At 37.0% G+C, this 15,068-nt stretch overlaps 1 protein-coding gene across 1 annotated transcript in view; it reads left to right on the plus strand.

The window, feature by feature from the left end:
• Positions 1 to 15,068, plus strand: part of SLCO1C1 (solute carrier organic anion transporter family member 1C1) — a 54,153-nt gene that overhangs the window by 3,512 nt on the left and 35,573 nt on the right. The window contains exons 2-5 of the mRNA XM_049882597.1: positions 1,286 to 1,439; positions 3,278 to 3,419; positions 7,370 to 7,502; positions 12,292 to 12,416. Of these exons, the coding sequence (XP_049738554.1) occupies positions 1,311 to 1,439; positions 3,278 to 3,419; positions 7,370 to 7,502; positions 12,292 to 12,416 (529 nt within the window). The 5' untranslated portion in view covers positions 1,286 to 1,310. The remainder of the gene's footprint in view (positions 1 to 1,285; positions 1,440 to 3,277; positions 3,420 to 7,369; positions 7,503 to 12,291; positions 12,417 to 15,068) is intronic.

Raw genomic sequence — 15,068 nt, forward strand, 5'->3', positions numbered from 1 at the left:
TACTCTTAATGCTATTGCTTTAGTTAGTGTAACAAAGATATAGAAAATTTCCATTAACATACGATCTCATCATCTGATGATTATTTAGGTTGATCCATAAATTAATTTATATTTGAATCCCTTGACTTAGATTGAGAGGTCCCTAGATGGCACAAATGGTCTGTACTTGACTGTCAACCTTAAGGTTGGTGGCTCAAACCCACTCACTGGCACCCTGGAAGAAAGGCCTAGCTATCTACTTCAATAAAGATTATAGCCAAGATAATTCTATGGAGCAGTTCTACTCTATAACACATGGAGTCACCATGAATCGAAATCAACATGATGGCAACAGGTTTTGACTTAGATTGGTTTATCAGATAGGCAATGAGCTATGCTGAATCCTGAAGAAGTGGAGGCATTGGATGTGTAAATATTGATATAAACAAGGAAAAAACAGGGTTAGCATATGTGATGGTGCTGAGGGCTTGGTAGAGACAGAAGAGTGAGGGGACTCATAGAACCCTACAGGACAAAGTAGAACTGCCCCATAGAGTTTTCAAGGGCCACCTGGTAAATTTGGACTGCCAACTTTTTGGTTAGCAGCCATAGCTCTTAACCATTACACCACCAGGTTTTCCAAGAGGAGGGTAGGAAATGGAAATACAGGAAGGGAGGGTGCCTTCCTTACTTTAAGGCACGCCAAAGACTGTGGTTTCAGCTGAATTACGTTATGCGACTTCTTTACTTCTCATGCTAAGATGATACACAAGCTAGTTTATGTCTTCTCACCTTATTTTAAGCCTTACTTTGGGTGTTACTGAACTATGGGAATCACAATGTGCCTATAGTGATCTACGATGGGTGTTACCTCTTTCCATCCTCTCTGCTGAGAAGATGGATTTAAAGGCTTAATTCTAATGAATCAATACGCAAATGATTGAATCCCTCTTCTTCCTTTCCTGCTTGCTTCTACTTTAAGCTGGCAAGACCACAAAGCTAGCAAAATTCTGCCTCGTTATTTATTCCAAAGGCAACATTTAAATTTATTCTTTGCCATAATAAGGCTTAAACCGAAGGGGTTGAGAAAGAATGCTGGGCTAAAGTCTCAGTAGCAAGATCAGTTAATCGAATATCCTGGTAGATTTTAATTGAAAATTTTTGCCAATTTACCATGGCAACAAAAGGTAGCTTCACTTTAAAATTACATCTATTGAATTGTGGTCTACTGTAAAATAAAAATACTTAGTGAATTTTATAGGTTTGTATTATTATTTTTTTTTACTTTTAAAATCAATTTTAACAGATCAGAGTCAAGAAACATTTTCATAATGGATACTTCACCCAAAGAAAATATCCAGTTATGCTGTAACACTTCAGTGCAGCCTGTTGGAAGCCCTTCCTTAAAAACAGACTATCCCTGCCCAGAGGAAAAACAACCATGCTGTGGTGAGCTGAAGGTAGAGTAACAATTATGTGGAGTAGAAGCTCTTGGTTCTCTATCCTAGTATCTTCATTATATGTACCTAGAAGTGAGAATTTTTTTTTTCCTTTTTAAAAAACAAACTTAGGTATAATTTATTAACACCATATCTTAGCACTCAGTGAAAGCAATCTCTACCCAATCTTGTAGGTGAAATTATTAACTAGTGCTTTCCTACATGGAGTTACTATGAGTCAAAATCAGCTCCAAGGCATCTAACAACAACAAGCTCATTTTAATGCTTCTTTTAAAGAAAAAGGAGACAGAGAAAACTGATATTTGTTGAGCATTTACCATAGACCAGATACTGTACTCTGCACAGTTATAGTATCTAACCTATGAACAACCGTGTTATTCACATTTTATAAATGAGAAATTTGACTTTCCTTGTCACACTGTAAGTGACAGACCTGCATTTTAGTAGGTATTTTATGTGACTCATATAAATGCTAGCTTGCCCTGTTGATACTTCATAACATAGCCAGGCCTAGCAAAAGATACAACCTAGGTATCAAAGAAGTGTTTTGCATTGGAAAAGAATTTAACTTAAATAAGTTAAATAAGAATTTAACTTGAGTTTGAACTTAAACACAAGGAATGTTAGTTCTGGTTTTTCAATCTAATAGTATATACCCATTTCCATCAAGTCAATTTTGACTCATAGTGACTCTACAGGACAGAGTAGAACTGCCCCATAGGGTTTCCAAAGAGCAGCTGGTGAATTCGAACTGCCAACCTTTTGGTTTGCAGCCAAGCTCTTAACCACTGCGCCACCAGGGCTCCCAGTCAAAGAGTAGTTCTACTTTTTCAGTCTATTACAGCATGGTGCACATATCATTATTATGAAACACATAATCATGAGTGCTGGATTTGTTATTAGATACTACGCGTTTGGCTTATAGTGTTCATTTGTTTTATTTTCTTATCTGTGAATGGCTCCTTTTCTTTGCCTCACCACACTGAATCTTCTTTTCAAAGCAAGAGTTCTTTGAATGTCTCTTTTGGGGGCTGGAGGTGGGGCCAGAAGGGAAGCAAAAAAAAAAAAAATTAAACTTACATTTTGAAGGTCTGTTATTTCCAAGAGAGGTTGAGCTTTTATAAATCTACATGAACTTCAGGCTGAGGGTAAACCTACAGCAGTGCTTTAATTTAACCTTAATGATAACAAGCTTAACACCATTTTATGTTATTCTTAGTTTGTGTTGTAAAAGGATTTCTGAGAACGGAAACAAAGTTAAAAACAATACCAGAGACTTAATACTCAATCAACAGTTCAAGGATTGAGAAACATACAGCCTAAACCATATGTTCCAAAGAAATGTGGCAGCATGGGGTGGGGCAGGGGGAGGCGGTTATACAGTCAGGGGGAAATAAAGTAGTCCAAGAAGTCAGGGTGGTTTTAGCTGGTTTTTCAGAAATTCATTAAAATGTCTTTTGAGATAATTTCTTCTCTGAAATGTTAGTTTGCTTAAGAATACAAATGTGGAAGGTCTGAGGGGGTTAATCCCTGCTGAGTGACTCTCAGATAGCCAGGCGTCTGCTTGTCTGGAATGTAGGAGTTAGAGAGCAGGGACAGTTGATTATACATAAATCTGCAGAAACAAGCTAACTACTATTTCTAAAAAGCTAAGGTACTTATTATCTTTTGCCTTGTGAGACTAGGTAGCAGCCATGCTCTTCCAGACTAGACATAAATAACTCCATCTTTGTTTTTAGCTTCCACAGGCACAGTATTGTTCTTTTCATCTTTTTGTTTATTAAGCCTCCAATTGTGTGTTAAACTGGATTCAGACTGTGACGTGTCACCTTTTCCAGGTGTTTCTTGGTGCATTGTCTTTCGTTTACTTTGCCAAAGCATTGACAGAAGGCTATCTGAAGAGCACCATCACTCAGATAGAGAGAAGGTTTGATATCCCTTCTTCACTGGTCGGAGTTATTGATGGTAGTTTTGAAATTGGTAGGTATTGCGGATGCCCAACATTATTTTTAAGCTCAAAGTTTCTAGGCACAGCTAAACAACGTTGTCATTGTATTCCATTCTCTGCTAAGAAGTCTATTTGGAAAATCTTGTTTGGACAGAATTTGCCATGACCTGTGTCAGAAGCCCTGGTGGTGTAGTGGTTAAGTGCTATGGCTGCTAACCAAGAGGTCGGCAGTTCAAATCCACCAGGTGCTCCTTGGAAACTCTATGGCGCAGTTCTACTCCATCCTATAGGGTTGCTATGAGTTGGAATCGACTCGACAGCAGTGGATTTGTTTTTTTTTTTTTTTTTTTTTTGTGTTACGGTAGATTGCTGTCTCAGGGCAATGAACAATAAGTTCCCTCCCCAGGAATTCGTTGTATGATTCACACAATTTAGATCCCAATCAGAATTAGAGGCTTCCCTGCATGAAAAAAATGATGAAATGTTGATGGTATTTTGAGTTAAAAGTATGGGGAGAGCCTCTTTACAGAACAGTTATATGTCCTGGAGGTCCTATGATTCAATTTTTTAAATTTGGAAGAATCTAAATGGACTCTAAAAATTTATCACAATGATTTAAGAAGTGAAACTGTAAAAGAGGTTTCCATCCAATGACTAGACAGAAGAGAAAAGGGATTCAGTGAACAAGAACACTAGATCAGAGCAGGCAAGAACAGTTCTACTCACAGGTGTCTTTGATTAGCAATTGACTTCTTGAAACTTGAAAAGACCGAGTAATTTGGGGAGTACTTGAAAAGTGTAATCCCAGTTAGTCTACTTCCTTAATTGATAAACTGATGAGGTTTAATTTTTTCTTGAAATAAACAAAATAGTACCCTCTGCTGTCCTTACTGTCTGTTGGGACTCAGAGATACGGCATAGTAAATCTCTAATTGCTCCAGGTTCACCTTCATCTGAAGAACTTTCAGAAAACTGAAGGGATTTTTCCTACTGCTCCACAATTTATGTTTTTAGTTTATGCTAAATATATTTCCATCCACCATTCAGTTTGCTGTACTGTGGTGGCTTGACACTAGATGAATTGAAAGTGGCTACGACAGGCTCAAGCATAGCAAGGATTGTGAAGATGGCACCGAACCAGGCAGTGATTCATTCTTTGTACATAGGGTCACTACGAGTAGGAACCTACCTGATGGCACCTAGCAACAACATATATTTCCATTTATACTCTGAATGTCACATAAGGAATCAAAAGATCTAACAGATTAACTTTTGCCTTCAGGCTCTTGCTTCCCAAATCTGTCTTTCATCATCCTATACCAGAAGGAGCTTTCTAAATTCAGTACTAATCAAACTTTAATATGCATACAAATAACTGGGCAATCTTGTTAAAATGCAGATGCTGATTCTGGGGGGGGGTATAATTTTACATTTTGAACAAGCTCCAGGTGATAGGAATGCTGATAGTCTATGGATCACAGTTCTGTAGCCAGGTTCTAAAGTGTCTGATCATATCACTCCCCTGTATAAACTCCTTAAATAGGCTTGGGTAATCAGTTTATTCCATTGTGCCTGCCGTATCCACAGCCCTGAACTGAACGAAGGGTCATAGAGAGTCAAGGTAAGGTTGACACACTGTATCATAAATGGAAACAAGTACAGATGCAGCTGGTATCCATAGAACAGAAACAATTTACAGTAAGCAGCAGATATAAGAAAAGTAATGTCTTTTCTTGCCTTTTTCTTGCCCAGTTGTGTTTTCAAGGGTGTATTAGTCTTATAAGAAGAGTTGGGTAGCTTTCCTTTTATGCAATCTGAAATAGTCTGTAAGAGGGAGGAGGGGGGGAAGAAGTGAGGTGGGTAACAGAAAGGGGGAGGGAGAGAGGGAGAAAGGGAGGGAAAAGGGAGTGAGAGAGACGTAGGGAGGAAAGACAGAGGGAGAAAGAATCTGATATTTGAAAACTTGGCAAAACATATTTTTAAAATTCTCCAGACCTTTTTCAGGGGCTAGTGATGCTAGGTAGGGGAGAATTTTGATATCCAAATAGACTTTTAAAAGATTACTCATCACTATTTATTTTCCAAGTATATCACCTGAGAACTCAAAAGATATTGAGTAGGAAGCAAAAACCCTTCTCTACATATCACAGATGCTGAAATGATATCCCCTGGTATTTAGCATATCCATTTATGTAACACAGAAACAGCCTTGTAAACATGAGTCCTTTATTGTGGAGGCGTTGGGGTGGCAGGGGAGGGAGGACAGAAGGGCAGTGCATATAAATTGAAAGTTTTCACTTCATTTTGGTTCTGTTATGACACATCAACGAAAGTATAGAGATAATTATCAATATAATGTAATACAAAATATCTTCTCCTATATACTTAAATGGGAAATCCCATATTTAATTAAGATTTTTTTTAATATGAAAATTAAAAAGAACTTAATTCTTCCCAGAGTCATAAAGTCTTGAGCCACTGTGAAAGTCTCTTTTTTCACTATCATTATGACTGCCCTCAAGGCTATAGAAATCACTGCTCTTTCTCCAATTGACTGAAGCTGACAATTTGACTAAATAGTAGTAAATTAAATGATTGCTTACAGACAGATGTAAGGGAGCACACGTTGGCTAGAAATTGGAAACATAGAAGAGAACTTCAATGCAATACCAACCCTCAGCCATCATAATCAATTACTGAGAAATTGCTAAGCCTTACTCTGTCTAGCAGTGCACTTGTTAAAAAATAAGGATCCCAAATGAAAATGGCTAAAGCTTTAAAGTCCCTTAAATTCTAAGACTCTAAACAATGGTTATGAAAGCATGTTCCAGGAACAAATTCCAATCAACACACTTGAGCTAGTATTAATAATGCAGATTTCCTGGTCTGGACACAGATCTGAGAAATCACAAATTGTTGGGAGTTGCCAAGAATACGCATTTTTAACAAGTTGCTATTTTTCCTATCATCCTTCCCAGTAGTTTTTATGTACACCAAAGCGTGAGAACATCTGCCCTGAAGCGTGTTTAATCAGTTATTTTCATCACCAACCAAAAAATAATTTATCACATTCTTCAGTGGAGGCATTTTAGAAAGGCCTAATGCCTACCTTCAAAACACATACTCTCATTACTTTTCAAGAGATATAAATGAGTATATTTTATGCAGATTTTCTGTTTCATAATATTTATATTATAGGTATACATTGATGTTATAAAATTGATGTATTCCTGAACTTGTTACATGGAGTAATTTTGGTTCTTATGAGTCTTATCTTCTGTAAAAAGTACATGAACAAACTTGTAACATATATGTGTAAATATGAGTTTCATAACTTGATTGCTTTTTAAGTAAGTACAGTTATGTTTGTTATACATTCTCTATAGGCAATATTAGCTAAAGAGAGAATATGTAATGTATATTTGTACATCCATTTATTTAGGGTCTACCGCTTACTCGATACTGTGCCAGGTAAGGGGGCTACTTCAGTGAGGCCACACACACAGACATAATTCCTTTCCTCTGAGACTTAGTGGATTATTTATTACAACCACTGAGGATCATTTCAACAACTTCTTTTCAAACAATGTGTATTTCAAGAGCAATTGGGGAACTTTAATAAAAATCTTAATAGAAAACTTTAATAAATGAAATGGTGACGATGATTTTTGATCACTTGTTAGAAGGCTTTAAAAAGACAAAAATTAAGGTGGATGAAAAAGAGGCAGGAGAATTGGAAATTAAAATATTTTGACAAAGGAGTGAGGTGATTGAAGTAATAGCAGAAGCCTCAGATTAAAAAAAAAAAAAAAAGGAAAGGCAAAATGGGAAAGATGGAGGGGGTGGGGCATGGTTTAGTCAAAACAAACCATTGCTTGGCCTTCTACCTGCTGTAGACATTCATTCATTGAGTTTTATAATTATGCTTATGACCTTTTTTAAAGTTCTCTTACTTATGAACATTTTGTTCTTTCCTCCAAAGGAAATCTCTTAGTTATAACATTTGTTAGCTACTTTGGAGCCAAACTTCACAGGCCAAAAATAATTGGAGCAGGGTGTCTAATTATGGGAGCTGGGACCCTGCTCATTGCGCTGCCTCAGTTCTTCATGGAGCAGTAAGTACAAAGCCATTGTCTTTTTCCTACCTTAGCCCCAAACTGCAATTTCCCCCTTTTTATGATTATAATTAATTATTTTAATTAAAAAAAAATAGCCCATGGCTTAAATACATCATAATTTTTATCTCATTTTCATTGCATGTTCTTTGGGTGAAATTACAGAACACTTTCAGAATTTTCCTTTTGACTTCATAATCTGTAAAAAGTATTTATTGATATGCTACCCTGTGGTAAGAATGGTGTTCATTTCAGCACGATGAAAAAGAAATTTTGTATTAAACATTTTGATTCCAATGCTTTAATTCAGCTGTGGAAGCAAAACGTACAGGTAAGAAGAAATTAACTTACGTGCCAAATGGTGTCAACTGGTTAATAAATGTATAAAAAATGATGGGTCATGAGACATTTGTAAGGGAGATAATTGGCTCAGGGCTATATTATCAACTCAAATAAATATTCAGTGTCCAAACACTATCTCATGGACCATTCTCAGCAGAACTGCAGCGTTGTCTGTAGCCTCTATGCCTAAAGTATACTTTTGATACTTTTGCTAGTGCTTTACTTGCATGAAACATTAGAGTTCCAAATGTTTTCACCTTTATTATATCATTTCATCCTTACAGCTACCTATGGGGTAGGGAAACAGTTAATCATTTTGGTTTTAGAGCTAAGGATCACATGGAGAATTTCTTGACTTTCTCAATGTTAGGTGTCTTGTAAATACAGAGCCTGAACCTTCAAATGGGTCTTTTGACTTCTCATCCAGTATCCTTCACACACATCAATACTACCTACCTTCTCTATGGTCACTGTGGCCGCTGAGAGAAGTGACTAACAAGAAATTTGGAAGGAAGAGGATTACTTTAAAAGTATATATTAACTGACAGTTTGATTACTGCCCTTCTTTATTATTGTATCATATCATAACATTTCAGAGCTGAGATTTAGAGATGACCTGGTCCAAACTTGACCTTGGATTCCGGATCTCTTTAGACCTCCTTGAACAATCTATTAAGGCAGTGCATAGAATCTTCCCAATGGGAGATTTCTTACCCATTTTTGGATGATTTCCCTGGCCCCTTGTTATTACTTGGGGAGAGATCTGTAGCTTTGGAACTCTGCCTGTTGTTTTGATGTCTCTGACCTCTTTTTCACAGGGCAGAAGTTTCCTTAGATCACTGATTTTCCATAAAGGTGTTACATGGGCTCATAGGTCAGGAAGAGGTAGACTGAAGAAATGAGCCTCCAATCTGCCTAACTCCTACTTGACTCAAAGTTGAGCCATATTATCTGTTTTAGACATTGGGCCTCTATGTAACAGTCTGCTCAGAATTATTTAAAAATAAAAAAGTTTCACTACTAAAAAACACTGAAAATTTGAAAGCAGTTTCAAAGGATCAATAAATCCTTGACTCTCAATTTAACTCACAGCTGAATCAGTGGCTCTTCTGTGTGACCCTGGGCATGTTACTTAACCTTTTTAAGCCTCAGTTCCTGCATCTTAAAATAAGTATAAAAATAACACCTAACTCTAAAGGTTATTGCAAATCAAATGAGATAATATGGGAAAAATGCCTACTAAGATTCTTGACATTATTGGTAGCTGTGTCATTATTGTTGTCTGTTATCACCAAGCCTCCTTAGCCAATTAAGCCACCCAGTTTTAACTAATGACCTGCAAGGGTTTGATTTTAAAGGAGTTACATTCAGATTAAAAGCTTTATTACTTCAAGTTAACGACAAATATAAAATACTAGTACAAGAAAATCAGAAGGAGAAATGTTACCAAGAAAAAGACAAGAGCCAGGCAGACTAGAACTGAGAAAGGATGCCAAAGGAACAAAGATGCAGATTCTGAGCTACCACCTTTTATATCATGGAGGATATATTTATACATCCATTTATGTAGGGTCTACTGCTCACCTGATACTGTGCCAGGTGAGGGGGCTACTTCAGTGAGGACACACACACACACACTTCCTTTCCTGTGAAACTTAGTGGATTATTTATTATAAAAACTGAGGATTATTTCAACAACCTCCTTTCAACCTTTCTCAGCATTAGTCACTCATGGGTACTTTCCCAAAATGAAATTCTTGTTCCCTAGAAGACTACTTACTGTGCCTCTCTAGGAGAAATGTCCCACAGAACTTACTATTAATTGTGGGTGTTAATTAGTGAAAGCCTACCCCCAAGAGGCTGTGTTCAGTTTTATATGTTATCTTACTCAGCTCATTTATTTAACAAATATCCATTGATCATTGTTCCAGGCACTGGAGAGAGAGTAGTGCACAAAACCCACAAAAATCTCTGCCCTTATGGATCTCATGAGGTGGAGACAAACAACAAACAAAAAATGGTATGGTGTATCTGATGATGATAAGTGTTTCCAAGAAAAATAAGCCAGTGAAGATGCCTAACACGTGTGTATGGGGTTGGAGTTTAAAGTAGTCAAGAAAGGGCTTACTAACATAGTGCTATTTGGGGAAAGACCTGAAAGAGATGAAGGGCAGATCCATGAAGGTATCTGGGGAAGAAGACTTCTAGGTTTAATGAAGAGTGAACACAAAGTTCATTGTGGCAGCAGGCAGCCTGGTGTGCAGATGACAGCAGTGAAGTCTATAGCTGGAGTAGAATGAGCAAGGGGAAAATCTAAAAAATGAAATCTGAGCAGTAAAGGGGAAATGGGAGAAGATGTCAGTCTTTTTTCTCAAGCTTCCACGGACATTTGAATCACCTGGGGATCTTGGTGAGAAGCAGATTCTGAATCAGTAGCTCTGGGGTGGGGGCTGAGATTCTGGTGGTGGTGGTGGTCTGTAGACCACACTTTGTATAGTAAGGTTGCAAACAATTAGCTTCTTCTCTGAATGAGACAGGAAGATAGTGGAGGGTTTTGAGCAGAATGGCATGATCTGACGTGGTTTTAAAGGTCATACTGACTACTGCTTAGAAAATTGACTCTGATGGGGCAAGCTTGGAAGCAGGGACACCAATTAGGAGGCACCTGTAGAATTTCATGCATCAGAGTCAAGATTGTGTCAGAGCCAGGATTTGAATCCAAGTCAGGACTAAGCCCCCTCATTTAAAGGCTTTCTTACCACTGGCCCCTCCATTCCATCACTTCTTTGTCTCCTTATCCAACAGAGCCTAAATAGACACAGGCCATATCTATAGCCCTCATTTTACAGCTAAGAAAATTAAAACCTAAAGCAGTTAAATATTTTCTGTAGAGTATCACAGATAGTATTCAGTGACAAAGGTGGCACTTACATAAAAATTAATTTATTCAAAATCTATGTAGTCATTAAGATTGCAACAATTACCTTTGATGAATTGAAAAATCTCAACTAATTAAAAGGTTTCAAAATACTACATAGTCAAATATTGTATGGTCCCACTTTTATGAAATATCCACAATAGGTAAATCCATTGAGACAAAAGATTAGTGGTTACTAGGAGGTGTGGGGAGTTAAAAAAAAAAAAAGCAACTACATAATTGCAATTGATTCCCTAATAGCCTTGAGGTACTACAATAGTTTACACTATTTTTGTAAAGAAAGGAAATCATATTTATCATAATTTCAACACTAAATATTCTCCATGTAGCTAAGAGTTTGAAAAACAGCTATCCTCATTAAGTGGTTCTTAACCTAATTTGCAGCTATCCTCATTAAGTGGTTCTTAACCTACTTTGCTCAGGGAACTACCTGATACAATGATAACAGCTATGAATTTCTGACCTTAACATTCATATACAAACACACATACAAAAATGTTCTTGCTTTTCAGTGGGATTCCTGGACCACCAAAACATTGGTCAAGCAGCACCGATAAAAGCTAACCTATTTATCAACTTAAATATTAGAATAACCCAATATGTTCTACCATGCTGAATAGATTTTTAATCTTAATATTGCAAATACATTACCATGAGCACTTGCCATTAGTTATATAGTTAGTGCCTGAGCATAATGGGAATCAAGATGACATTGTGCTGTGTTTTTACCAGGTACGTCTTCGTTAAAGACTACAAGTGGAACAGATGACTGGGATCATGACAGATAATTTGAGTGGAAGTGTGGAGCTGGAGGATTGTAAATAAAATTACCACACTCCCGCCATTAAGCATTGGCTTTCAACCCAACTGCCATTGTAACCTTGAAAACAAAGGAAAGGGTGGAATTAGAAATGACAACTTGGAGCTAGATGAATACACTGTAGAGAATGTATGTTTTGTTATACATAAGGTCTTCATGAGTCAAAGTTGGCTTGATGGCAGCTATCTATCTCTAAAGAAAAAGCAGGATACACTCTAGGTACATTGTTCAAAAGCCACATGCAAGTATCAGTCTTACAGTTGTTTTACAAAATTTACAGCTGTGAATGCAATGTGTAATTGGTCATGAGGTATTAAATTATTGCCTTTCCTCTGACTCAGGGATAACCATGATTTAGCAAGTTTTGAATACTTTATTACCAAAAGAGTAGATTTATATCATTATTTTATATTAAAATGAGCCTCTATAAATGACTTTTATTTTTGTTCATTAAAAAAAAAAAGACTGGCCCAGGTATGGTATAAGCCTCGGCTTTTTCTTCGTTATGAACTGAATCTTCTGGCTGCCTCTTCAGCAAACCCTGCTATTAAATACTGCCTTGCTTTTGTGTTAAATAGAGGGATAGCTGCAAACTCAAACAGGCACCATAGTGAGTCATGTAGCATGCATGTACTTTTTTAGCATGACATCAATAAATCTGTAATAAAGCAAACACTCTGTTTAAACAGGTACAGATATGAAAGATATTCTCCTTTCTCCAATTCTACTCTCAGCATCTCTCCATGTGTCCTGGAGTCAAACAGTCCATTGCCAATCTCAGTCATAGAAGAATCACAATCTAAAATAAATAATGGTAAGATGATTGTTTAAAACTTTATTTGACCAAGTAAACAGTCTTTTTAAGACTTTCTGAGAAAAAAATATTTGTATAATTTTTGCTTTCAAATGTCTAACTACCTAAATTGAAATATTATAGTACCTTAAAAACTCATAACATATAAAGTAGTATATGATAAGATCCTAGAGCACAATCAAATTTTATGGAAAGAAAGAGCATTAATTGCTAAGAACTTTGGGAAAGGCTTACAGTGGTTCCAAATAAGGTGGACCTGAAAAAGCCTAGTTTAGCACACACAAATCCCAGTCCATTACTCAGACATTTTGTCTGTAGCCTCCACCATTTTTCCCAGGGGTTTCTTACATTCTAGGGACCTTATATAATAGCAAGGGGGCCAGTGGGATGGGCTCTTGGTATTATCAGTCCCCTGTCAGCTCATACGTCTAAAATCCAACAAAACCCAACAACACAACACATATATTTTTTCTTTAGATTGTATACCACTCTCTTATAGCCCTTCTCCTTGGGTTTCATGAACACAGAGCTCATCCTGAAGATTTGTGAATGCTCCATTCACAAACCTGATTTTCCCCACTCAATAGAGCAGTGTTGCTCAATACAAGTGTCTGTGATGATGGAACTGTTCTGTATCTGTGCTGTCCAATACAGTAGCCACTAGCTGTGTGTGCTTATTGAGTATTTGAAATGTGACTGTTATGATTAAGGAACTGAATTTTTAATTTTACTCATTTAATTAATTTAGTAGTTACTGTATTAAACAGCACGGACCTAAAGTGTCTAACTTTACCTACTACAAGACTCACCTTCTTAGATTCACACAAATATTAGACCTGCAATTAACATTAGAGTCAATGGTTAAAAAAAAAAAGACTTTGCATCATATTTTTAGGAGAGAAATAGAAATCCAGAGAAAATAACTGACAAATCCGTGGTCACTTGGTCACATTTCTAGAAGGGAACAGAATCAGGACTAGACTCAATACGACTACTCAGTAGTCTTTTCCAATGTAGAGTCTGTTTCATCTGCCCAAAAATATTCGCCTCAGTTCTTCAAATAACCCTTAATTGTATCTTCAAAAATTACTTTAAGGGCTATTAGCATGGGAAATGAAACGTACAAAGACCTGGCGTTAGAAAACCAAAAGGGAGGAACATGCTTGGCATTTCTCAAACTAAAAGAACTAAAGAAAAAATTCACACCTCGAATTGCAATACTGATGGATTCTGTGGGCAAAATACTAAACGATACAAGAAGCATCAAAAGAAGATGGAAGGAATACACAGAGTCACTGTACCAAAAAGAATTGGTTGATGTTCAACCATTTCAGGAGGTAGCATACGATTAAGAACCAATGGTATTGTAGGATGAAGTCCAAGCTGCACTGAAGGCTTGGAGAAAAACAGGGTTCCAGGAGTTGATAGAATACCAATTAGATGTTTCAACAAATGAATGCCATACTGGATGTGCCAAGAAATTTGGAAGACAGCTACATGGCCAACTGACTGGAAGAGATCCACATTTGTGCCCATTCCAAAGAAAGGTGATCCAGCAGAATGTGGAAATTACTGAACACTATCATTAGTATCACACGCAAGTAAAATTTTGCTGAAGATCATTCAAGAGTGCTTGAAACAGTACAACAACAGGGAATTGCGAGAAATTCAAGCTGGATTCAGGAGAAGACTTGTAACCAGAAATATCATTACTGATGTCAGATGGATCGTGGCTGAAAGCAGAGAATACCAGAAAGATGTTTACCTGTGTTTATTGATTCTGCAAAGGCATTTGACTATGTGGACCATAAATTATTGATAACATTTCAAAGATTGGGAATTCTAGAATACTTAATTGTGCTTAAGAGGAACCTGTACACAGACCAAGAAGCAGTCGTTTGGACAGAAAAAGGGGATACTGTATAATTTAAAATTAGGAAATGTGTATGTCAGGGTTGCATCCTTTCACCACACTTATTCAATCTGTAGGCTGAACAAATAATCCAAGAAGCTGAACTTTATGAAGAAGAAGGCAGCATTAGAATTGAAGGAAGACTCATTAGCAACCTGTGATTTGCAGATGATACAACCTTACTTGCTGAAATCGAAGAGGACTGGAAACACTGATGAAGCTCAAAAACTACAGCCTTCAATATGGATTACACTTCAACATAAAGAAAAGAAAAAGTCCTCACAACTGGTCCAATAAGCAACATCATGATAAATGGAGAAAATATTGAAGTTGTAAAGCATTTCATTTTACTCGGATCCACAATCAGTGCTCGTGGACACTGCAGTTAAGAAATCAAATGACAAATTGTGTTGGACAAATCTGCTGCAAAAGACCTCTTTATGGTTTTAAATAGCAAAAATATCACTTTAGTGACCCAAGCCATGATATTTTCAGCTGCTTCATATGCATGTGAAAGCTGGACATTGAATAAAGAAGACTGCCGAAGAATTGATGTCTTTGAATTATGGTGCTGGCGAAGGATATTGAATATACCATGGACTCCCAGAAGAACAAACAAATCTGTCTTGAAAGAAGTACAGTCAGAATGCTCCATGGAAGCGAGGATGGCAAGACTTCATCTCATGTACTTTGGAAATATTATCAGGATGGACCAGTCCCTGGAGAAGGACATCATGCTT

The sequence above is a fragment of the Elephas maximus genome, chromosome 4, assembly GCF_024166365.1.
Source record: "Elephas maximus indicus isolate mEleMax1 chromosome 4, mEleMax1 primary haplotype, whole genome shotgun sequence".
NCBI classification, from domain to species: Eukaryota; Metazoa; Chordata; class Mammalia; order Proboscidea; family Elephantidae; genus Elephas; species Elephas maximus.